The 26105-nt window shown below is 42.2% G+C and overlaps 1 protein-coding gene across 2 annotated transcripts in view; it reads left to right on the plus strand.

Moving 5' to 3' along the window:
- Positions 1-26105, plus strand: part of COPZ2 (COPI coat complex subunit zeta 2) — a 134000-nt gene that overhangs the window by 43681 nt on the left and 64214 nt on the right. For both annotated transcript variants that reach the window (XM_073608071.1, XM_073608072.1), the window contains 2 exons: positions 13144-13199; positions 18416-18493. In XM_073608071.1, the coding sequence (XP_073464172.1) occupies positions 13144-13199; positions 18416-18493 (134 nt within the window). The remainder of the gene's footprint in view (positions 1-13143; positions 13200-18415; positions 18494-26105) is intronic.

The raw sequence follows: 26105 nt of genomic DNA on the forward strand, positions 1-26105 counted from the left end.
TTGGAATAGAGAGTAAAAATACATTTTTTTTTTTTTATTATTCGTTTTTTTTCCTCAGTACAAAAAAAATCATAAAATAGGGTAGGTATTACATTTCCAAGACAAAATGTTTCTAATATATTTTCCTCTTCACAACACTGTAATACATATTATCAAGGTTTACCTCAACCCTCCTCCTCCCTTCCCTCCCCGTCCCTAATTAGAAGCTGCTCTCTATATAAACATTTATATTTTCTAGCTATTTCATTCTATGATTTATTTCAATTATTGCACCTTCTCTTATATTTACCTTTACGTTAGTATGGATTTATGTTCAAACACTTCTCTACTAAGTTTATCAGAAATGTAGATATTATACTGTATCTATCTCTCTCCTTTAAATACTTCGCAAGACTAATGCCGCGTACACACGGTCGGACTTTTCAGCTACAAAAGTCCGACAGCCCGTCCAACAGACTTTCGACAGACTTTCGACGGACTTTTGGCTGACTTTCAACAGACTTTCTAACAATCGGACTTGCCTACACACGATCACACCAAAATAAATGTGAAAGCTGCGCTTAGAACAATCGTTTAGGTATGCTGCCCCCCTTAAAGGAGCTTCCCTAAGGATTCTCTGCTGATTTGAATTAAATTGAAAAGGGGTATGGCGCTCCCTATGGGGTAGTGTATGGGGGGGGGGGGGGGTTAGAGTTGTTATATCCCCAGGTGATTTCCCCCAATATGATTCTAGTGGAGGTACCTAATACCAGCAGGAAAAATTAGTTACCAGAAATATATATGTCTATAATTATATATATATATATATATATATATATATATATATATATATATATATATATACCAGCAGAAATAATTATTTAGACAAGGAGCTGTCTTCAATGGTAGTTCGACCAAACCCTATAAGTAAGGGATGTGTGCTGAGACCCCTACAGCTGTGATAGGTCTGCACCATATACCACCACAGAGTGAAATAGCTATAACATATAAATGTAAAACATATATGTGCTCTACTAGTGCAAATAATCCAAAGCATATAATAAACTCTGCCTTAACAGTGCGAAATAAATGTGTATATATAAATGTATTACCAAAAAATACATATCATAATCAAAGTCCAGTGATCAAATAATTTCATCTCAAGCTAGTTAGTGCAGAAAAAATCAATTAAAAGTTTTTTAGTGATTATAGTCCTTAGAGTGAAAAAACTGTTCAGACCCAGTGTTCCAAGCAATTTCGTGACTTGAGTGCTCTCAGATAGTTCCTGTGACTTTTGTGCTCCCCCTTATGGGTCCCCACTCACCGAATCCAACAGCCCCAGAAGGGGCAACCAGCGTAGGGTATCTCAATCACGGTCTCCTCTCCACACCAGTCATGTAGGGCATTCGGGATGATTTCCGTGCTGTTGGTTTTCCCAATGGCTTCCCGGATCCACCAGCCCCAGACGGGGCAGACTGCATGGGGTATTACGGTCACAATCTCCTCTCCCCCACCGTCCTACTGAGCATCCAGGTAATTCCTTACTGTTGAGTTAAGGTGTTCACAATGGCTCCCTCATAGAAAGAAAAAATATAGGAGGCTCCCATGGTGTAGTAAGTATAAGAACTTTTATTCAAAAAACTCCATCAGCATTCAAAGGAGTAAACATTAAAAACAAAAAATAAACTAAACTAAAGATAAACTAAATAGATTAAAAAGTCAACAGTTTGCTACCGCAGGGTACAGATATGTGCCTGAGAACAGGCCCGTAATGGATTAGATGCGTACCGCTGGTTGGAGCTGTTTGCGCTCCACCTGCGTTCCAAACAGGGTCCGTGCCCGGAAGTGACGTAACGTGCGTGGCGCCGTCGTACGCGTTTCGTCATTGACGTCTTCAGCGACGGTGCCAGCACGCCACGCGCTACGTCCATTAGTAGGGAGCCGCCGATCTAGTCACACCCCCTATACCTAACGTGTCCAATCATCTCATGACGAGGTGGAGTGGCACTCCCACCTTATCTGAAGTGTCAGCACAGGTGATTCCATCAGCATTTCTTACAGACACCGTATGGCTTGTGTTGTGAGCCCAGCTTATGGTTAAAAAGCTATATTGCTGCCACAATAATAAATCCGTTATTCCTAAAACAATTTGAAATAATAAAAAATAGAAAAAATATAAAATAAATATAAAAAATAAAAAATATATGAAAAATATAGAGAAAATATAAAAAATATATAAAAAATATATGAAAAATATATATACAAAAAATATGGAAAAAAATATATGGAAAAAAATGGAAAAAAATATATGGAAAAAAATGTGGAAAAAGATTTTATTCATAGACATAGATAGGACCGCATTAGACCTTCCTCTCAAGCCCCTTCTATACTCCCCCTCTAGCCCCATTTGTTAAACATTTCTGTACTTTTTGATAATCTACAGACGGTTAGGACTATCCTGCTATAATCTACAGACGGTTAGGACTATCCTGCTGGTTGCCCCTTCTGGGGCTGTTGGATTCGGTGAGTGGGGACCCATAAGGGGGAGCACAAAAGTCACAGGAACTATCTGAGAGCACTCAAGTCACGAAATTGCTTGGAACACTGGGTCTGAACAGTTTTTTCACTCTAAGGACTATAATCACTAAAAAACTTTTAATTGATTTTTTCTGCACTAACTAGCTTGAGATGAAATTATTTGATCACTGGACTTTGATTATGATATGTATTTTTTGGTAATACATTTATATATATACATTTATTTCGCACTGTTAAGGCAGAGTTTATTATATGCTTTGGATTATTTGCACTAGTAGAGCACATATATGTTTTACATTTATATGTTATAGCTATTTCACTCTGTGGTGGTATATGGTGCAGACCTATCACAGCTGTAGGGGTCTCAGCACACATCCCTTACTTATAGGGTTTGGTCGAACTACCATTGAAGACAGCTCCTTGTCTAAATAATTATTTCTGCTGGTATATATATATATATATATATATATATATATATATATATATATATATATAATTATAGACATATATATTTCTGGTAACTAATTTTTCCTGCTGGTATTAGGTACCTCCACTAGGATCATATTGGGGGAAATCACCTGGGGATATAACAACTCTAACCCCCCCCCATACACTACCCCATAGGGAGCGCCATACCCCTTTTCAATTTAATTCAAAACACGATCACACCAAAGTCCGACGGATTCGTACGTGATGACGTACACCGGACTAAAATAAGGAAGTTGATAGCCAGTAGCCAATAGCTGCCCTAGCGTGGGTTTTTGTCCGTCGGACTAGCATACAGACGAGCGGATTTCTGGGTCCGGCAGAGTTACGACGCAAAGATTTGAAGCATGTTCCAAATCTAAAGTCCGTCAGATTTGCGAATGGAAAAGTCCGCTGAAGGTCCGGTGAAGCCCACACATGATCGGATTGTCTGCCGGATTTGGTCCGTCGGCGTCCGTCGGACAAGTCCGGTCGAAAAGTCCAACCGTGTGTACGCGGCATTACTCTATCTTCTTCCCTCTAATAAAGGCATCCCATTCTAACCAACCAAGGTCTCCACATCCTTTCGAATTCCCTGAGGTTTCCTCTTTTTATATAGACTACTTTTTCTTTCTATATAGTCTCATTTATGGTGTTAATCCATTCCTTCAGTGCCGGGGGTGTCCTTGACTGCCACCTCAACGCGATAATTTTTCTAGCCTGAAATAGACATCTTAGTATTGCTACTGTGGTACTTCTTCTCCTTACATCCCAGTACACAGAGCCTAGCCGCCAACTCCAACGTTGTCCAGTATATCTCATTTATGGTATCAAGGACCCCCTCCCAGTACCGAAATAACTTTGGGCATCCCCATACCATATGTGTAAGGTCTCCCGTCTCCTGGCATCTGGGGCACTTCTCGTCTGGTCTCCTGCCATACTTAAACCTTTTAGGGGTGTGGTATGCTCTGTATAACAACATTGAGTGAGATACTTTCTGTGAGGGAGCTACTGACACCATTGGTCCCATCTCCAGTATCCCTCCCCACTGCTCTTGAGATATTACCCCTATATATCTTCCCATCTCTCCCTGTCATTTCGGGGATTCAGACCAACAGTAGTACAGTAGATATTTCCGTCATATAGCTGGATCAACCTTATTATGCCCTGTGCTTCCCATTGTTTAACCTTCCCTATTGACATCATCTCCTGTAAGTTCTTATTATTCCAAAGAGGGGTATGTTCTAGTATCCCTGTATATCACATCCCATTAATTGCTGAAGATGTGCTGCTAGAAAGTATTTCTCAGGGCGGGGTACCGCCAGTCCTCCCTCCCCAATCGGCAGCTGCAACATTTGCAGCTGGATCCTAGCCTGTCCCCCTTTCCAGATTAGTTCCCTAAAAACGCTTTCAATCTTTTTAAACTATTTCTTACATATCCAGACTGGAGAGTTGTGAAGCACGTATAGCAGTTGTGGCAGCCAGATAATTTTAATTAGACTGCATTAGCCTGCTACCGACAGAGGGACTTGATTCCAAATATTAATTTTTTGTATAACTTAATAAATAGTGGTATTATATTGCTGTTAATATATTTGTTTGGATCTCTCGTCAAGAGTATCCCCAAATATTTCAATGTATCTACTACCTTTAATTGAGGCATTCCTGCTATAGCTAAACTACTCATAGTATCTGCCGGTAGGAGCTCCGATTTCTCCCAGTTTATCACCAGTCCCATAAATGTTCCAAATTTCTCCACTATACTCATTGCCCTAGTTAAAGATTGCCCAGTATCTACCAGGAAAAGAAGAACATCATCCGCCTATAATGCAATTCTTTCCTCCTCTATCCTTCTCTGAAAGCCTTTCATTTCGAAGCTTGTTCTTATTGCAATAGCCAATGGTTCCATCGCCAGGGCGAAGAGCAGGGGTGACAATGGGCACCCCTGTCTTGTCCCCCTTTTCAATGGGATCTTGTCTGAATATTCATTATTAATCCTGACTTTGGCGCTTGGATCCTTATACAACATTTTTATCCAACCTATGAAAGTAGGACCAAACCCAAATTCCCCCAGGGCCCGCCAGATATATCTCCATTCCAAGCTGTCAAAGGCTTTAATCACATCTAGTGACAACACAGCTGAAGCGAACCTTAATTCTCTGACGGGGTCTGGAGGTTCAGGAATGTCCTTCTAATAATCATATTAGTAGACCGATTAGTAATAAATCTCATTTGATCTGGATGGATATGTTTTGAAACAACTTTATTCAACCTAGCTGCCAACACCCTAGCCAGTATTTTGACATCAGAGCATAACAAGGATATTGGTCTATATGAGGCTGTATCCAACGGATCCTTCTCCTCTTTATGTATCACTATAATAGTTGCTTCCAGCATCGAAGCAGACAATCTTCCCTCCATCTCCGCTCCTCTTAATGCTTTAAGCAATTCCGGAAGTAATATTTCTCCATAATATTTATACGTCTCTGCCGGCATCCCATCCGGGCCAGGGGATTTTTGATTTGCCATTCCGGCTACTGCCTCTTGGAGTTCTCCAAGAGTTATTGGGGCTTCTAAATCCTCTATCCCCCTGTGTGATCATCGGAATCTCCAGATTCCCCAAAAATGTATCCAGTTCTCCCTCCTCCTCCACCCTCTGTGATGTATACAGTTTGGTATAGTAATCACTAAATGCATCTGTAATCTCAGTAGTAATCTAATTGTGGGTATGGTATGGGGGGGGGGGGGATTGGATTTCACCAAATGTGCCAGCATTTGTCCCACACTCCCTCTCCAAAAGAGCATTGTTTCTGGAAAAGTCGTCCATTCTCCACCTTCCTTATAATTGCTATTTTATAGCCTTGTTGCTTACTTAACCTTATTTTTTTACTCTCTGGGGATGGGTCACTTGTATAATTATTTTCTGCCATTATCACCTCCCTTCTACTATCTTTCTCCCATTGCCTAGATTCTTTATTAAGTTTTGCCACCTGCTGGATCAGTATACCTCAGAGGAATGCCTTCAGAGTATCCCAAAGCACTCCAGCCGATGCTGTACCCTCATTAAACTCTACAAACTCCCTTAGTTTAGGCAGAACCTCATCTGATTTCTTCATTAATTCAAACCAAAATGAACTTTCCTCCAGACTCTCTGAACTCTTTTTCCCCCCAGATTTAATGCCAGCACTATTGGTGAAGGATCTGCAATCTCTCTTGGTAGATAGAAAAAACTAAGAGAATAGAGTTCTCTTAAGAGGGCAAACAGAACCGAACACTATGGAAAAAACAAATTAATTTTATTGATACAAAAAATTAATCACCACGCTAATTAGACAGTTATAGAAAAAAGGGGGCAAAGATAAGTGACTATGAAGGACCCATTAAAATAAAGACAACGTTGTCTGTAAAAACTAAAAACAAGGGAGCCGCGGCTAGCATCACACGTACATACCACAATCACCACTCACAGACACTGATGACATCAGGATATCAGGATAAGAAATAATGAATTCACAGAACAGATATTAATGGAACAAGTCCCGTGTATCATCAATCATTGATGTGGTATAATTGGGTATATGGATGAATGGGTGGAGCGTACTAGTAGAAGTTCATTGAATGTGTTGGTTCAGTATGGTCAATAAAAAAACATTTAGACCCAGACCATATTGTATGAGCAGGGTAAACAGCAGTTACAGCCGGCAAAGCTTGCTTATATGATGTTAGATAGATAGCAGAGGGGAGCTGGCATACATAGTAATGGCAGAAGCAGCAGGGGGAGTGCTAATAGCTGGGAGAGTATTGGTTCCTTATCGGGTCCTCTTCCCCCCCCTCCCCCCCCCCCTTTTCTCCACCGTGTGCCGCTCCTCTAAATAAAACGTTTTCAACTAAATATGAATTAGATCATATCGATCATATAGAGCCATTTGCATTTTTTTACGTATCTCTGCTGCATGATTGTAATGAGACAAAGAGGTCACCAAGATTACGTGCCCTTCTGGCCGTCATAAGAGGACACCCTCTAACCGGTGAGAGATGTATTGATCCAGTTAATATTGTCAGCCACAACTTTCCTGGGGTAGAGTATCGCTATGTGAGGACAGTGGACACCGTCTAACCGGTGAGAGATGTATTGATCCAGTTTATATCTGCATACTTGGATGCGCTCTCCCAGCTATTAGCACTCCCCCTGCTGCTTCTGCCATTTCTATGTATGCCAGCTCTGCTCTGCTATCTATCTAACATCATGTAAGCAAGCTTTGCTGGCTGTAACTGCTGTTTATACTGCTCATACAATATGGTCTGGGTCTAAATGTTTTTTTATTGACCGTACTGAACCAACACATTCAATGAACTTCTACTAGTACGCTCCACCCATTCATCCATATACCCAATTATACCACATCAACGATTGATGATACACGGGACTTGTTCCATTAATATCTGTTCTGTGAATTCATTATTTCTTATCCTGATATCCTGATGTCATCATTGTCTGTGAGTGGTGATTGTGGTATGTACGTGTGATGCTAGCCGCGGCTCCCTTGTTTTTAGTTTTTACAGACAACGTTGTCTTTATTTTAATGGGTCCTTATTAGTCACTTATCTTTGCCCCCTTTTTCTATAACTGTCTTATTAACGTGGTGATGAATTTTTTGTATCAATAAAATGAATTTGTTTTTTCCATAGTGTTTGGTTCTGTTTGCCCTCTTAAGAGAACTCTATTCTCTTAGTTTTTTCTGTATGCTCTTAGGGCAACCCGAACTGCATCCCACTTTTTAGTGTGGATGAAGGTCTATACACAATTCACCTGATTAATTTACTTTGGAGGTCGATCCAGGCAATTAAACTTTTATTTTTTGTTAGCCTCTTAGTAGATACTCTATATTTTTTATAGTTTGTAAGGCACTCACATTACCCAGAGCCATATCTATCCTGGAGAGCGTGGAATAGGAACTTGAGGAACTTGAGAAGCAGGAATACTGCTGAACACCCGGATTCCTCACTCTCCACATATCCATCCACCCTGCTTCTTCCAGAAGTTGACTTAGTCGACTCTTCTCTGTAGACACTGGCTGCAACCCCGGGGGGAAACCTATCAATCTTTTTATCTAGCACCTCATTAAAATCTCCTACTATTATGATCGGTACATTATCCTTATCTAACATGAATTCCATTAGTCTATACATGACATCCATTTTAAAGGGTGGAGGAATATATATATTTGCCAGAACATACATTTTATTCTCCAACAGTGGAGAAAGATGTAGCGACCCATTTCATCTATGTTGATCTGTCTGCAGGAAAAAGCATCCCGTTTTCACCATAACACTCACCCCTCTAGAATATGAGGAGTATACCGAGTGATATTGAATTTGGTATTTTCTATTCTTTAATTGGGACATGGTATGTTTTCTTAAATGTGTTTCTTGCAGATAGATCAACCCTACTCCATATTTCTCCAGCATAGAAAATACTGCTGCTCTCTTAGCTGAGTTGCCCATTCCCCTGACATTCCAGGAGCCTATTTTAAATATTTTAGCCTGCATATGAAAAGAAAAGAAGTATAGAAGACGTATGGGAGTCTAAATTCAAACTTAAATTTGTGAAAAATGTAAACACTCTTTGTTTGTTACTACCTTTAATTCCTAAAATACTATATTGCAATATTGGAACCCCTGTGTGTAGTTTTCTATCATATTATATTCTAATGTGTATTTCATTGTGATTTCTATACTCCAACTACATTTCCCTGCTGCAAATAAGTGCATTGTGCTTCTATTCATGCCCCCCCCCCCCCCCCAACTGCCCTCCCTCTCTGAATAAAATGAGATCTTAGTTCCATTAAAAAAGACACTCCCTGCTTCTCTTGCCTTTCTCAATAGCATCACCTTATCTTTGTAACTAAGAAATTTCACCAGTAATGGCCTTGGGTATCCTCCTGGAGGTGGGGCTCTAAAAAAGACTCTATGTGCTCTTTCAATTGAGAACAATGGTGAAAAAGTCTGTTTTCCAAACAATTCTATAAGCCATTTTTTTAAGAACTTTATGAGGTTAGAGCCCTCACTTCTTTCAGGCAGTCCCACCAATCTCACATTGTCTGAACAGGGGTGTGAACAAAACGCTCTAATTTTGCTGCGGCTGCTGCTGCCTAGTGAGTGTTCTTTTCCTTTGAGGAACGTAGTTGCTGTGTCCCCACATTCTCTGGCTGTATCTGCTCTTTTCCTCTTCTTCTGGTTGCCATACCTGCTTTTTATCTCAAAAAAAGGAAAACAAAAGGGGAGGTAAACCTGCAGGTACTGAAGGGTATTAAAGAATATGGAGAGGAGGGGAAAAGAGCAAAATATCTTGTAAAAAGAGTGTCCAATCAAGAATATCAAGATATTATGCGCAAAATGTTGTGCATAAAAATTGCGCAGGGGTTGCTTCAGGGAATATCCCAATGTAGAGTATCTTATATCCTGCAATTACTGTGCTATATCAGAAATGTTTATCAAAATGCCATGTAAGCAGTAGCACAGAAAATACTGGAATATCTCAATATTCAATAGACGAAGGGTACCACAATACCATATAATAGACATCCTGATTACTACAATACATTAGCATCACTCACTAAGATTGCTGAAGGATCGCTGAAGTCTTAATTATTTGCAATGAGGTTACTAAAAAGGGAAAAAAAAGTGCCAAATGCCACATATTAAATTCATCAGAGCAGCTAAACAGGTGAGGTAGGGTGTTGTACTCCAGAGTCCCACAAAAAAAACTACCAGGAGCTGAGAGCTGAAATTATATAGGTACAAGGATTACTAAAAATCACTGGATTATTACCATCTTGTACATCAGTCCCTCCAAGAGCAGAAATGGCTAGGTAAGTGCGATACAGTGACACTGTACAGGAGTACTTCAGGAGCAGATATATGTAACAAGCCTTTATAGCAATGATTGCTAGTCCTTTTAACTCAGAAAAGCCTGGGTATCCTGCTCCATAAACTCTACAGCCAAAAAGCTATAATACCCAGAATATCTTAATAAGCAATATTCAATATGCAATGTTTGAGAGGCTTTAGTCCAACAATTTTGAATATCATGTATAGGCTTGCTCATAACTTCACAGTATAGTCACAGTATAGTCTAGCAGTCTTTGCACACCCTTCATCTGGCGTGGTCTTATTTGTGGGAATATATTACTCACCACCCGAACCAGTCCTTAACCCCCTGGGGGACGGCACACAGACCCCAGAAGTTTGTCCTAAAGCTGGTATTCCTCCACGCTTTCACAGCACTTCTCACGGTATTGCCGGGTGTTCCCGGGTGTTCTCCACCTGCCTCCCCCCGCTCTCACAGACTATCGCGGGATCACGTAATCCACACGCCACTCGGGGCTGTTTGCATCCATTTGGAAGATATACACCGCCTCCTTTCCTGCCCCTCCACACAGGTCTATCAGCTGGGCGGCCAATTCAGTGTGAGCAATCCGTACTCCGTGCTCACCGCTCCTGTTTAACAGAAGATCAGCAGCTCCAGCCGCCTCAATCTCTCCAAGCATCGCTGCAGCCTGAGCGGAGGTTAGGAGGGAGTCCACACACGTCCTCCTCCTCCTCACTCACTCACTCACTCCATACTCTCCCTCCTCGCCCATCCAGTCACGCCCCCCAAAAATAAATAATTAATATTAATAGACTGTTTTAAATTGTCATACAAATATATATTTGAAATCAAAATCTTTATTATTTTTTGACAATAACATGGTGTGGGCAGATTTCTGCCAGTCGCAGGCTGTGTCACGCCCCTCCAGCCTGTGTCTTAGAATAACAGGGAGATGAAGCCATCAATCAACATGTAATATCCCACCCCCATTATATTTAGCTAGTGGGCATGGAGGAGGAGGAGGGAGGGAGTGGGCTGTCATTTACCACTGTGTATACGCCCATATGTGTGACTCTATAGTCACATGGGCTGCTCAGATGTGATAGGGAGGAAATGTTCAGCATAGAAACTCACTGAAAACTGAGCATGTGCACTAGCTGCCACCACTGCTCAGCAAAATCCCCCACTACATTGGGGACATGGGCAGGAGGGGAGACAGAGAACAACAGGATCAACCATTTTTTTTGCAGAACACAGTAAATGAATCCCATAGTGACCAAGTGAGTATGAACAGCATGTAATGCACCATTTACTGATGGTTTGTTATGTTGTGGGTTTAGTGACACTTTAAGTTTTACAAATATAGCCACATTTAACAATGTTCAAGCCTGTAAATTATGCATTTTTAAAAGTACATCACCACTTGCATGCTTCAAACATAGTACGCCTGATGTGTGAAACAAATTCCATCCACAGTGTAATGTAGATGTCTGTCCTGAAAAATTATGAGAAGCACATGATGGTTTTAAGGCCCCTTTCACATAGGGCTGTCCGTTTTTACTCATCCACTTGCTCAGCGGGGATCGTTCTGTTGATAAGAGCGATCATTTTACATTTTAAATGAAAGTTGCAAAGATCCGGAGGTTTCAAGTGTGGTATGGTTTATCTTACCTGTGGCCATATCATAAACCCTGTTCATCTTCTATAACTACACCACCCAACCAGGGAGTTTGGGTTGGCGGAGGGGGCCTCTGTGACCACAGAGAGGGAAGAGAGTAGTGGTGCTGGGAGAAAAGGAGCAGATGCCCTCTGGTAGCGGGGGGTGGCAGTGCAGGAGTGCAGGTTATGCTGGCTAGCTTGCCTGCTGCCCACCCACCGCCACACAGCCCAGCCCCAACAAGCCACTGACCGGCACTGGTCCACGGCCCAGGGGTTGGGAAACCTTGCTCTACAGCAGGGGTAGGCAACCTGACAGAGGTTGAGATCTACCTGGACAACATGGAGAAAAGCAAAGATCCCGGGGGGGGGGGGGGGGGGGGAATCAGGCTTTGTCTAATATGCGTCCCCTTTAAAAAAATTCTACGCATGAAGGTAAAAAACCTTCAGTGTCAGTCCCCCCCCAATACTTACCTAAGCCCTATCTCGAGCCAGCGATGTGGACGAGACTCAAGCCTCTCCCGTGTCTCTCCCTCCAGATTGGCTGAGATGCAGAAGCCATTGTCTCCTGCTGCTGTCAATCACAGCCAGTGAGGCGGGAGCAGGGGGTGGGGCTGAGCTGTGCTCTCTGTGTCTTGCTATGGGGGCACTCGGCAAGGGGATGGGGCCCAGAGCGAGGGCAGGGGACTCGAGAAGAGGATCGGGACTGCTCTGTGCAAAACCAACTGGACAGAGCAGGTAAGTATAACATGTTTGTTTTTGTTTTTTGTTTAAGTTTTTCATGCTATAACCTTTCAGAGACACACCTCCCTCTACTTTTTGAGAAAGACAGCTGCTAGATAAGAGAGTTGATATATATTTATATTTTTTTTTAACTAGCATATACTGAACAATACAGCATTTGGAATGTTTGCATAGTTCATAAACAACACAGCATAAAATGGATGCATAAGATGCCAGCACAGTACAGACAGGGTTTATTATGAAAAACACATCTCAACACCCCTTTGTAAATAAAGAGAACAAAGCGGGATTTTTCAGTACTGGAGTTATCAGAAAAGAGCAGGCGTTCTCCTAACTTGGCTGCAAAAGCGGAAGTACACTTTGAGTCTAGGTGCACATCTATGCGGCTGCGCTTGATGTGTTTTTCAGGCATGTTTTGCAGTGCATTTCATAAACCCAGTGGGGAAACCTCTGACAGCTGATGACTCATCAGTTGTTAAGGACGTGGCAGCCGGCTTCCCGGCCCCCTGCTTAGCAACCAGTTATATATAGTGTTAAAATAAATACCACAAAAAAACATCAAAAATAGCATCACAAACATAACACTTTCGTTTCTGGTGTGTTGCTTTGAAGTCTATTACCCGCAAATCGCGGGGAAAAAGTCCCCGACCCTTTCCAAAAATGCACCGGCTGCAAAACACATAGATGTGAACTTGTACCATAGGAAACCATGTTAAATGGACTGTAGTGTGTTTCTGCAAACTGCAAAATGCACTAAAAAACGAATAGGTGTGAACCTAGGGTGAGTGAAGGTGCTTTTCTGTCATGGTGTTGGTAATGTGTTTTTTTTTTTTAGCAAAGTGTGTTTTGTTAACAATTGCTCCAAGTATAATTGCTGTGTCTACCTACAGCTGCTGCTTCTGTCTGCGCTGACTTGTATATGCGAGAGCCTGTATCATATGCTGCGGTGAGTGTTTTATGTCTTCTTATAGCAGAGCAAATATGTAATCTGCCCTTTATGTAACAGCAGGAATTACTGGTATTTATTCTTTACATTATTAGCGAGTGCTGAAGTCTGCTGAGTATAAATTACAGGTTTTCTTGCCCAAATTGCATCTTTGTCCTTTTTAATTATACATTTTAAAGGTACTCATTGGCATATATGACAAGCCTCTCCCAATAGCTAACTATATTTCCAAAAGTATTGGGACGCCTGCCTTTACACACTGAGCTTTAATGGCATTCCAGTCTTAGTCCGTAGGGTTCATTATTGAGTTGGTCCACCCTTTGCAGCTATAACAGCTTCAGCTCTTCTGGGAAGGCTGTCCACAAGGTTTAGGAGTGTGTTTATGGGAATGTTTGACCATTCTTCCAGAAGCACATTTGTGAGGTCAGGTACTGATGGTGGACGAGAAGGCTTGGCTCGCAGTCTCCGCTCTAATTCATCCCAAAGGTGTTCTATAGGTTGATGTCAGGACTCTGTGCAGGCCAGTCAAGTTCCTCCACCCCAAACCCGCTCATCCATGTCTTCATGGACCTTACTTTGTGCACTGGTGCGCAGTCTTGTTGGAACAGGAAGGGGCCATCCTCACATTGTTCCCACAAGTTGGGAGCATGAAATTGTCTAAAATGTTTTGGTATGCTGATGCCTTAAGAGTTCCCTTAACTGGAACTAGGGGGCCAAGCCCAACCCCTGAAAAACAACCCCACACCAAAATCCCCCTTCCACCACATGATTTGGACCAGTGCACAAAGCAAGGTCCATAAAGACATGGATGAGTGAGGTTGGGGGTGGAAGAACTTGACTGGCCTGCACAGAGTCTTTACCTCAACCCAATAGAACACCTTTGGGATGAATTAGAGCGGAGACTGTGAGCCAGGCATTCCTGTCCACATCACTGCCTGACCTCACAAATGAGCTTTTGGAAGAATGGTCAAACATTCTGATAGACATACTCCTAAACCTTGTGGACAGCCTTCCCAGAAGAGTTGAAGCTGTTATAGCTGCAAAGGGTGGGCCAACTCAATATTGAACCCTATGGACTAAGACTGGGATGCCATTAAAGTTCATGTGCGTGTAAAGGCAGGTGTCCCAATACTTTTGACAATATAGTATATGATACACCACTCTTTCTCAATCATAGGCAATTTTTGCCTCTCATAGTTACATACAGTAGGATGAAAAAAGACAAAAGTCCATCCTCAACCAATAGAAAACATAAATAAATAGAAAACCCTATACCCATGGTTGATCCAGAAGAAGGCAAAAAAAAACTTAATAAAGCATGATCCAATTTGCTCCTGCAGGAGAAAAAAATCCTTCCTGATCCCCCAGGAGGCAATTAGATATTCCCGGATCAAGAAACCCTGGTGTTATTACCTCTCCAATTACACTTGTAAGACTCTAAAGTTGTGCCGACTTTGGAGTGCAACTTTGGTGCAAGTTTGATGCAACTTTGGATGGGTGCAACTTGGCTATGACTTTGGGTTTGACCAGTGACAATGGACAACTGTTGCACAACTGTTGCATTTTATAAGTTTTAGGTACAAATTTCATGCAACTTTTGAGGGTTAACATTGAAGTCTATGGTCCTCAAATTGCATGAAAGTCAGACCAAAGTAGGACATGAACAACTTTAAAGTCACTGCAACATTAACTTGCACATATATGAATGGTTATCATTGGAAAACAAGTGTGAATGGAGCCTAAATGTTAATATCCAGTTATATTTTGTGTATTAAGGAATGCATCCAGCTCTTTTTTAGAACAATCTACTGAGCTGGGCAGAACTGGTTTTTGAGGGAGTCTATTCCACATTTTCATAGCTCTTACTGTGAAGAAGCCTTTCTGTATGTCTCTTTTCCTCCAGATGTAAAAAGTGCCCCCTTGTCCTCTGAGAGAGGCCTCTTCCCACTGACCAAAAATGTAAGCAACATTCTTCCCAGTGACCATCACACTAATGTACTGTGGACTGCAGATATATTCATTATTGGCAGGTGTTCTCTGAGACCTAAAAGTTATTTCAAAGGTTCTTCCTTGTTAAGAAACGTTAAGAACGGCTGCAATATACAATACATCTCTGGCTGCCTTTTCCCTCCACTCTGCTCCTCCCCATTTTTTATGCATTCATATGAGCCTTTATGTTCAGTACATGTTGGTCATATCTGCATTCTCAACAACCCTCTAAAGCAGGGGTCTCTAAACATTCTAAACAAGGGGCCAGTTTACTCTCCTTCAGACTTTAGAAGGAGGGGGGGGTGCGGACCATGACCAGTGAGAGTAGGAAATGTCCTGGCATCAGTGGGAGTAAACAATGTATTATCTTTGTTATAAGGGGAAGTAGTGCCCCATTGTTGGAGTCAGTAGGGGGAATTATTAGTACCCCATTGTTGGTGTCAGTGGGGGGAATTATTAGCGCCCTATTATTGGTGTCAGTGGGGGTAATAATGCCCCAAAGGCCAGATAAAGGCAAGCAAAGGGCCACATTCAGCCCCCGGGCCACAGTTTGGAGACCACTGCTCTAAAGTCAATGAGCAGCTTTAGGAGTACTTTAAATATCTATCTACTACACTCCTATGAATCAACCCCCCCAATCCCTTCTGCTTTCAGTTGTTGCTGTTAATAGCAGGTTTTATTAATATCCACAATCATCTTAATATATACTGTTTATTTTAAATTAAGGGCTCTTTCACACGGGGCGGATCAGTGATGATCCGCCCCGTGAACACCCGCTGGCTCAGCGGGGATCGCTCCGCCGATCCCCGCTGAGCAGAAAGATGACAGGTCCATCGCTGCACGCTGTGCAGCTACGGACCTGTCAGAGCGCTGCTCTCCCCTATGGGGGATCGGATGATGACGGACCGTAGTGTCCGTCGTCACCCGATCCGATCCGAAAACGGATGGAAAAGTAGGTTTTTCCTCCGTTACACTTTTCGGATCGGAGCGGCGTCGGATGTCAGCGGACATGTCACCGCTGACATCCGACGCTCCATAGGGATACATGTATGTCCGTTTTTCATCCGAAAACGGAAGGATGAAAAACGGACATACGGATCCCCCGTGTGAAAGAGCCCTAAGAATTGCAGAATTGCATGACGATTAGTTTCTTGTTGTATATCCCCACATATTACGTAGTCATTCAGATTATTTATAAAAAAAAATTTGGACAAATTTTACACACAGTCCTCAGCCATTACAAATTGATTTGATTTTCTGGTATTGTCAGCTACATCCAGTGGCCATAATGCATTTTTCCTGCAATACTTCAATCAGGGAAATACTGCATTATGGCCCCTACATGAAGCTGAGGAAATCAACATATTAACCACTTCAGCCCCAGAAGGATTTGCCACCTTCCTGACCAGGCCACCTTTTGCAATACGGCACTGCGTCGCTTTAACTGACAATTGCACGGTCTTGCAATGTTGTACCCAAACAAAATTTATATTTTTTTTCCCCACAAATAGAGCTTTCTTTTGGTGGTATTTAATCACCTCCGCGTTTTTTAATTTTTGCACTATAAACAAAAAACGAGTGTCAATTTTCATAAAAACACAATATTTTGTACTTTTTACTATAATATCCCCATCTTTAAAAAAAAAAAAAATATTTTTCCTAGGCCGATATTCTATATATTTTTGGTAAAAAAAATTGCAATAAAAGTATATTGATTGGCTTGCGCAATAGTTATAGCATCTACAAAATAGGGGATAGATTTATGTCATTTTTATTATTATTATTATTATTATATATTATTATAGTAATAGTAATATATTATTATTATTATTATTATAGTAATAGTGGCGATTTGCGATTTTTATCAGGACTTTGACATTGCGGCGGACAGATCGGACACTTTTGACACTACTTTGGGACCAGTGACGATTATACAGCGACCAGAGCTAAAAATAGCCATTGATTACTTTATAAATGCCACTGGCACGGAAGGGGTTAACACTAGGGAGCGCTCAAGGGGTTAACTGTGTTCCCTAGGTGTGTTCTAACTGTAGGGGGGATGGGACTGACTAGGGGATGAGACCGATCGGTGTTCATACTTAGTATGAACAGACGATCGGTCTCCTTCCCCTGAGAGACCCAGGATTTATGTGTTTAAACACACAGATCCCGGTTCTCGCTCTGTCAAGAGCGATGGCGGGTGCCTGGCGGTCATCACGCCCGCCGGGCACGCGCATCAGCTCCGGGGACATGCGGCGGCGTGGCTATGGCGATTTGCGCAGCTGTGCCAACCTGCCGCAGTATAACTGTGGCGGCTGGTCGGCTAGTGGTTAAGCAAAATACAGTCAGAAATTGTAATGGCTGGGCAAATGCTTGTGACATTAGTCCAACAATTTCTATAAATAAATCCTTAATTGTTGTTGGTCACAGGGTGCTCAAATCATGCAGGGGACATCGGTCTTTAAGTGGGGTGCAGCGGTGATAACACACACCGTCCAAGTGTGATGAAAGAACTCGTATTGAAATATTGCAAAGACAGTTCACAATTAACCCAGTGGGAAGACAGCCCAACTGGGAAAACTCACAGATCCAACATCACGTAGAGAGCAGGATTCAGCCAATTGACAGCGCCCGTTAGCAGGGGCAGAATGCGGCTTGGCCATCTTGGGCCTAAGCAGGAAGATCTCCAGAAAAGTTGTTAGCCTTAAGCTTTCCCTCCTTGTCAGGAATCTTTCCCTGCCGCTAGTTCTGTCCCTGCCAAGAGGGTTACCTGTCCCTACTCTACCCACTCGCAAAGTGGGTGCAAGTCAGGGCCTTAAATAGGCTCTGCCTGACCCAAGATGGCTGCCAGAGTCACATGGGGTGGCAGCAACCAATTGGATAGCTTGCCCAGTGACCTAGTAAAACATAGAGGGACCCTGTTTCCCATGACTTCCTCTCCAACTGCGATGCCACTTGGGAAGAGCGCCACATACAGTGGAGAAAGTAGGCTGCACCTGCCTACAGGTCCCTGATATCTTAAATGGCATGCCTGTTGCTGTGATAAACCTCACCTCAAAGTTGCCTGAAGCCACCAGCAGTAGCATAGGTTATGTTTGGTTAATACTGCATTACTGCATGTGCATAGGCTAAGTGAAGTTTTACATTGAGATATCTGTATAAAGTACATAGGTATATAATGAAACCACAATAGATGCATAAAGGATTTCCCTTTTTTTCTACCATAGGAAAAATGTGGATAGAAGTTCTGTGCTTGAAAACTTGGACGCTGTTTATTTGATACTCGATGAAATAATAGACCAGGGGTAAGGCTTAACTTGATTTATAATTCTTTATTTTTTATTTTTGCAGTCATACAGGCAAGAAGGATAGCAACATTATGTAGAACAACGTGTCTGAACCATTATATACCGGATAAATGTATAATGTCATGCTCCAATGACACCGATGATGGTGAAAATGGGTGGCTTGAGAAGGATTCCAGACTTGTACACCCTTTAAAAGAAAATCTTCTCCTGTTCATTTATGTAACCCCATAATTTCCGCTTGTATAGGAGTTAAAGGATTATGCCTGAATGACTGTTAGAAAGAAACAAAGGATGAGTGATTGACTCCAGGGTCTGGAACATCCAATGGATAACAAAGTAGGCTGAAAAGGTGCAGAAAAGAAGGGAAAATGTGCATAGTAAAGAAAATGAGGAGATAGGATTAGATGGTGAGGTATAGGAGATGCTGAAGACAGCCATTGCTGAGTAGGTCATCGTGAGGTGCAATCCCTTTTGTGTTTGCATTGAGGGCTTTATCTTTGGAAGGTCTCTTATGCTAGTTCACTAGGAGTCATTAAAGAAGGACCGCTAAGATATTGAGCAGGTAAACTCTGTCCAATAATACCATGTTTTGCAGAATTGTTTTTCCGTGTGGTTTGCTGCAGCCATGTTTCTTTATCAATTTTATTTCCTTAACCTTTTGAAAACCACAAGCCAATTGGAGGGAGTTTCCAGTACAGTGGTATGCAGACCTTTGCTACATTCAATAGGTATATTAATAGGGAACGTTTGTATCATTTTATTGGCAACGGTGTGTAGCCAGGTGTTTGGCTAGAGACAGAGAATGATTTTGAACACAGTGCTGCCATTAATCTGTTGCCTCTAGCAGAAACAAAGCAGATGGGGACTGGTCATCTAACTAGCAACATTATTTACTGCAGTGCATGCAGACTTTACTAGGATCATACTGATGTGCACCACTGTAAAGACAGGGCCCCAATACTAGCCAACTGAAGAACTAAAGATGGCTCACTCAGGTAGCTGCTTCACCAGAACTTTGCCTTTCAATGTAATGCTTATTTTGTACTGTTACTGTTTTCTAATGTGACTACGTATTGCTGATTTTGTGGATTACCAGGTTTAATTTAGCTGAATAGAACTCCATTCTATGCTGCTATAGCCTAGCGAACATATTGTCGAGTAAACTGTGATTGACCTAATCAATTACTAACTTATTTATATGCATACTGCTATTTACTGCAACCCGAGACTATATACTGCATTCATTTACCACTAAACGCTCTAAAGTTTGCTTTTTGATACTTCAAGTATGTGTTATGCCGTGTACACACAGGCAGATTTTTCGACCGGACTGGTCCGACGGAACAAATCTGTCGGACAATCCGATCGTGCGTGAGCTTCATCGGACTTCCAGCGGACTTTTTCTGTTGAAAATCAGAAGGACTTTAGATTTAGAACACTTTTAAAATCTTTCCAACGGACTCGAGTCCGATCGAAAAATCCGTTTGTCTGTATGCTAGTCCGACGGACCAAAAACGACACTAGGGCAGCTATTGGCTACTGGCTATGAACTTCTTTATTCTAGTCCGGTCATACGTCATCACGTTCAAACAAAGGGACTTTTGAACGTACTTTAGTCCAGTCGTTCGCAAGTCCGTCGTAACTCTGTCAAAAGTCCGTCGGACGTTTGATGCTGAAAAGTCCGCCCGTGTGTACACGGCATAAGTTGCGGAATTGTACGTGATCCTAAAAGCCCCATATACCCAGGTAGGAACAGAAGTTCTGCAATAGGGAGCCCTCTCTGTTTTGATATCCTACACAGGGGTTAGCACTGCAGAAAATTTATGGAGAGATTTAGGGACCTTCTTTCACCACAAGAGGATCTTAAAGCCTGTTTCTTGAATCTTAATAGAGAGGAAGGCACTGCAGGTCATCTGTAAGATCATATCTTTGTAATGTGGTTTATTTCTGTTATTAGGTACTGTTTGAGAAGTCAGTGGGAGGTGGAACTTATCACGTACTGGAAAGTGCAAGTATATTGCAACACACTATGAACGTTTAAGGCAGTCGTGTAGCTGTACAAAGAGCCCAGTGCAGTGTTGTGTAAAGAGTTTATTGTCAAGAAAGCACAGGGATCTGGTGGGAGGAGGAGGTTAAGGGAAGATAGGTTATATAATACGTTTAGTGGGGATGAAGGAAAGAAAGAAAAGCCGTGAAAAAGAGATGAGGAAGAGGATGGGTAAGAGAAGAAAAAGCTAGAGAGATGGATGTTTTCAGGCTTTGGCGATGGTCTTTTTTTGCTGCTGTGAAGACACCGGTTAATGGGTCAGTTTGGATTTGTACAAGTAGGTGATTGTCCAAGAGGGTTTATCAGGGGTTCATCACAAGCTGACAGTCCAGTAGGGTGAAAATAACAGGATACATGGCATGCTAGAACGGTTTACTGGCAGGACAAGACCACCAGATATGGCAGAAAATACCTGTGTTTAGGCAGACCTAGAGACAGCGGGGAGAATATCCTGGGTTTACCCAGGCAATGTGGAGCAGAAGAAGGTACCATATGTTTGTAGATCTTCAAGGCTGAAGTATTAATTGAGTATTTGGAGTTGGTCAGCCAACTCTCCTCCCATTCCTTTTGGTTTCCATTTTTGGCTCAGTTCTTCCCCCAATTTGCAGATGTAGGAAAAAGTGGTTTAGAAGGTGGTAAAATATATATTATAGTAAGGTACAGAGTTAAAATGATACCCTGGGAATGGGAGTAATTTTTACATATTGTTTCAAATAGGGTCAATCTAAAAGGGGAGTTAGTGTTTCATAATAGAAATGTGACATATATTTTTTAAATGCAAGATTTAAAGATGATTTAACAGTGTCATTTTGTGTGATTTCTTGATTGCATCTAAAGATCTGATTCCCTGAAAATAGGATTGCATACTCTAGAAAAACATAGCCGAGTACCACCATTAAAAAGATTGTTGAGAATTGAATCTTCAGTAAAAGGTAGCATTGCCCAGAACATGAAAAAGTACAAGTGAGATATCTGTATTGGCGTGGGAGCCAAAGGATGTAGGTGACATTAATCAAGTTCAGGGAGTAGGTTTCCAAACTCCCCCATAGAGGGACATTGGAAACTGTGTGAAAAAAGGGAGAGTAGTGCTAATTGAGTAACCACTCAGTTGCTGGATTCAGTAAAACTTTGAAATAATTCTCCAAGTGGAGAATGAGGGGAGAGTAGTTGGCATTATACACTATATTGTCAAAAGTATTGAGATGCCTGCCTTTACACAGACATGAACTTTAATGGCATCCCAGTCTTAGTCCATAGGGTTCAATATTGAGTTGGCCCACCCTTTGCAGCTATAACAGCTTCAACTCTTCTGGGAAGGCTGTCCACAAGGTTTAGGAGTGTGTTTATGGGAATGTTTGAAAATTCTTCCAGAAGAGCATTTGTGAGGTCAGGCACTGATGCTGGACGAGAAGGCCTGGTTCGCAGTCTCCACTCTAATTCATCCCAAAGGTGTTCTATCGGGTTGAGGGCAGGCCAGTCAAGTTCCTCTACCCAAACTCGCTCATCCATGTCTTTATGGACCTTGCTTTGTGCACTGGTCCAAATCATTTGGTGGATTATGGTGTGGGGTTGTTTTTCAGGGGTTGGGCTTCACCACTTAGTTCCAGTGAATGGAACTCTTAAGGTGTCAGCATGCGAAGACATTTTGGACGATTTCATGCTCCCAACTTTGTGGGAACAGTTTGGGGATGGCCCCTTCCTGTTCCAACATGACTGCACACCAGTGCACAATGCAAGGTCATGTAATATAGTGTATTAAACTAAAACACTTTACTTTAAAATACACTGAAGTGAAAATGCTCAGCCCAGCTTCCATTACAGCGGTTCGGATTAATGCACTCTTGCATTAGTAGAAATAACTGATAAAATGGCACCGAAAAAAAATGCTTTGTGTTTGAAACTTTTTAACTGGAGTTTCTTTTAAACAACAAAATTATATTATGATTTCACCTGAAATGTTTTCCTGTCTTCACAAAAGCAATTTCCCTCACGTTCCTTTTAAAAGCACAGCAGTTAAAGGAATGGTAACTTCATTTAGTGAAAGCACTTCTAGTAAGTAGCTTCATGAATTAGTAAAGCATGGTTTCCCACATCTAGGATTAGTATCTCATTCCACAGTCTGAGCCGCCTGTAAACAATGCTAAGGGAGATTCCAGCAGGCATTCAGCCATGTTGTCAGGCTGCCTTGCAAACACTGATGCCAGTTTCTTTTCAGAGAGGCCATTTTGTTTTTCCTTTTTTGGCACTAAAAAAATATGTATTTCAGAGCAAGTGGAAACACACATAGGCAAAATGGTGCATTTACAGTGAAGAATTAGCACTTTACTGTAGGGACGGGTAGGGATTTTGTACACATTTTTATCGTGGTCAAGAATAAAGATTGAATTCATGCCCTGTTGCATAACAATTGTTCATTGGGTTCCATAGTAAAATTGATGAGGCATTCCGGTGACCTCTCTGCTGTCATTAATGTTAACATAAAATATGGTCTTGATCAAGGACAGCTAGCAAGGGAGCTGTCAGCAGAGTCAGCATCATTAGGAACCAGTGTTGTAGATAGAAGTTGTCAGGGCAGAGGAGGCAACAGTGCAGGGAATTGCCTTTTATTTATTGTCCATTGAGGGGCAATAAACGTCATGATAAAGTCCATGATTGTGTAGGGTATATACAGCTGCCATAGGTGTGCACAGCCTGTTGCATTAGGGTGTGTACCCCAAAGCTCAAACACACCTGCTTGTCAGTGGCAGTTGGTGAAGTTTTTAAGTTCTCATAAGCCCCACCCATTATGGACTCCACCCGCTCCGTCTCCTGTATTCCACTTGCTTCCACCTATAGAGTGTAGTATAGTGTATATAGTATAGTATAGTGTTTGTAGTATAGTATATAGTGTAATACTATATACTATACTACAGTATCTCACAAAAGTGAATACACCCCTCACATTTTTGTAAATATTTTATTATATCTTTTCATGTGACAACACTGAATAAATGACACTTTGCTACAATGTAAAGTAGTGAGTGTACAGCTTGTATAACAGTGTCAATTTGCTGTCCCCTCAAAATAACTTAACACACAGCTATTAATGTCTAAACTGCTGGCAACAAAAATGAAAATGTCCAAATTGGGCCCAATTAGGAATTTTCCCTCCCAGGTGTCATGTGACTTGTTAGTGTTACAAGGTCTCAGGTGTGAATGGGGAGCAGGTGTGTTAAATTTCATGTTATCGCTTTCACTCTCTCATACTGGTCACTGGAAGTTCAACATGGCACCTCATGACAAAGAACTCTCTGAGGATCTGAAAAAAAGAATTGTTGCTCTACATAAAGATGGCCTAGGTTATAAGAAGATTGCCAAGACCCTGAAACTGAGCTGCAGCATGGTGGCCAAGACCATACAGCGGTTTAACAGGACAGGTTCCACTCAGAACAGGCCTCGGCATGGTCGAGCAAAGAAGTTGAGTGCATGTGCTCTGTGTCATATCCAGAGGTTGTCCTTAGGAAATAGACGTATCGGTGTTGCCAGCATTGCTGCAGAGGTTGAAGGCGTGGGGAGTCAGCCTGTCAGTGCTCAGACCATACGCCACACACTGCATCAAATTGGTCTGCATGGCTCTCGTCCCAGAAGGAAGCCTCTTCTAAAGATGATGCACAAGAAAACTTGCAAACAGTTTGCTGAAGGCAAGCAGACTAAGGACAAGGATTACTGGAACTATGTCCTGTGGTCTTATGAGACCAAGATAAACCTATTTGGTTCAAATGGTGTCAAGCATGTGTGGCGGCAACCAGGCAAGGGGTACAAAGACAAGTGTGTCTTGCCTACAGTCAAGCGTGGTGGAAGTGTTATGGTCTGGGGCTACATGAGTGCTGCCGGCACTGGGGAGCTACAGTTCATTGAGGGAACCATGAATGCCAACATGTATGACATACTGAAGCAGAGCATGATCCCTCTTCCTTTAGAGACTGGCCCGCAGGGCAGTATTCCAACATGATAACAAACCCAAACACACCTCCAAGACGACCACTGCCTTGCTAAAGAAGCTGATGGTAAAGGTAATGAACTGGACAAGCATGTTTCCAGAACAAAACCCTATTGAGCATCTGTGGGGTATCCTCACAGGGAAGGTGGAGGAGCGCAAGGTCTCTAACATCCACCAGCTCCGTGATGTCGTCATGGAGGAGTGGAAGAGAACTCCAGTGGCAACCTGTGAAGCTCTGGTGAACTCCATGCCCAAGAGCGTTAAGGCAGTGCTGGAAAATAATGGTGGCCACGCAAAATATTGACACTTTGGGCCCAATTTGGACATTTTCACTTAGGGGTGTACTCCCTGTCACAGAGATATGCAATTAGCGGACCTCCAGCTGTTGCAGAACTACAAGTCCCATGAGGCATAGCAAGATTCTGACAGCCAGAAGCATGAAACCCAGAGGCAGAAGCATGATGGGACTTGTAGTTTTGCAACAGCTGGAGGTCCACTAATTGTATATCCCTGCCCTATCACTTTTGTTGCCAGCGGTTTAGACATTAATGGCTGTGTGTTGAGTTATTTTGAGGGGACAGCAAATTTACACTGTTATACAAGCTGTACACTCACTACTTTACATTGTAGCAAAGTGTCATTTCTTCAGTGTTGTCACATGAAAAGATACAATAAAATATTTACAAAAATGTGAGAGGTGTACTCACTTTTGTGAGATACTGTATATATGCTATACTATACTATATACACTATACTATATACGCTATACCGGGGATCAGCAACCTGTAGATTGCAATCTACCAGGGGATCTCAGACAGGTGACTGGTAGATCACGGCCCGGGCTTGCTGACCAGCCATTTTAGAGCATCACACAGAGTGCAGTGCAGAGGGACTACTTGTAAAGTTGGAGCTGTAGTAGGGAGCATAAGCCGATGCTTCCTCTGTAGCCCCATGCGGAGTGTTACCAACTGCACTCTACCTCTTATCCTGAAAAGAGGAGATCTTCAGGTCAGTCTGAAGCAATACACTGGGCATAATAGTATAGGGCTACTTTCACACTGATGTGCTTCGGGTTTACCCACACTGCGGGTGCAGTGTATCTGCAGATTTCCTGCAGGTTTGCTGAGCTTAGCCATAGACTTCAATTATATCCTGTCGTTTACCCCTCCCCAAACTTTACGTGTGAATGAGCCCTAAGGGTGCTGCTGCCAATTGCAACTGAGGGCTCATTCACAAGTGCAGCGGGGACTGCTGCGCCTCTGAAAAGGGATCCGAATGTTTGGTGACAGGTGTTGAGGCGATTTGTCTCCTCGCCACCTGATTTAAATCCATGATTGCCGCGCAATGCACGCGATTGCAACTAGGTAGCATGGCAATTATAGGTTTAAAAAAGTTGTGAGGGGGCAACACTGGGCGACACTGTGCGGTGATCCTTGACTTCTCCCATGTTGTTCGCGTAGATCTCCACCTCTTTAAGTTTGCCTTCCCCTGCATTATACTATATACAGTTGTGCTCATAAGTTTACATATCCTGGTAGAATTTATGATTTCTTGGCCATTTTTCTGAGAATATGAATGATAAC

Source organism: Aquarana catesbeiana, linkage group LG12, assembly GCF_042186555.1.
Source record: "Aquarana catesbeiana isolate 2022-GZ linkage group LG12, ASM4218655v1, whole genome shotgun sequence".
NCBI classification, from domain to species: Eukaryota; Metazoa; Chordata; class Amphibia; order Anura; family Ranidae; genus Aquarana; species Aquarana catesbeiana.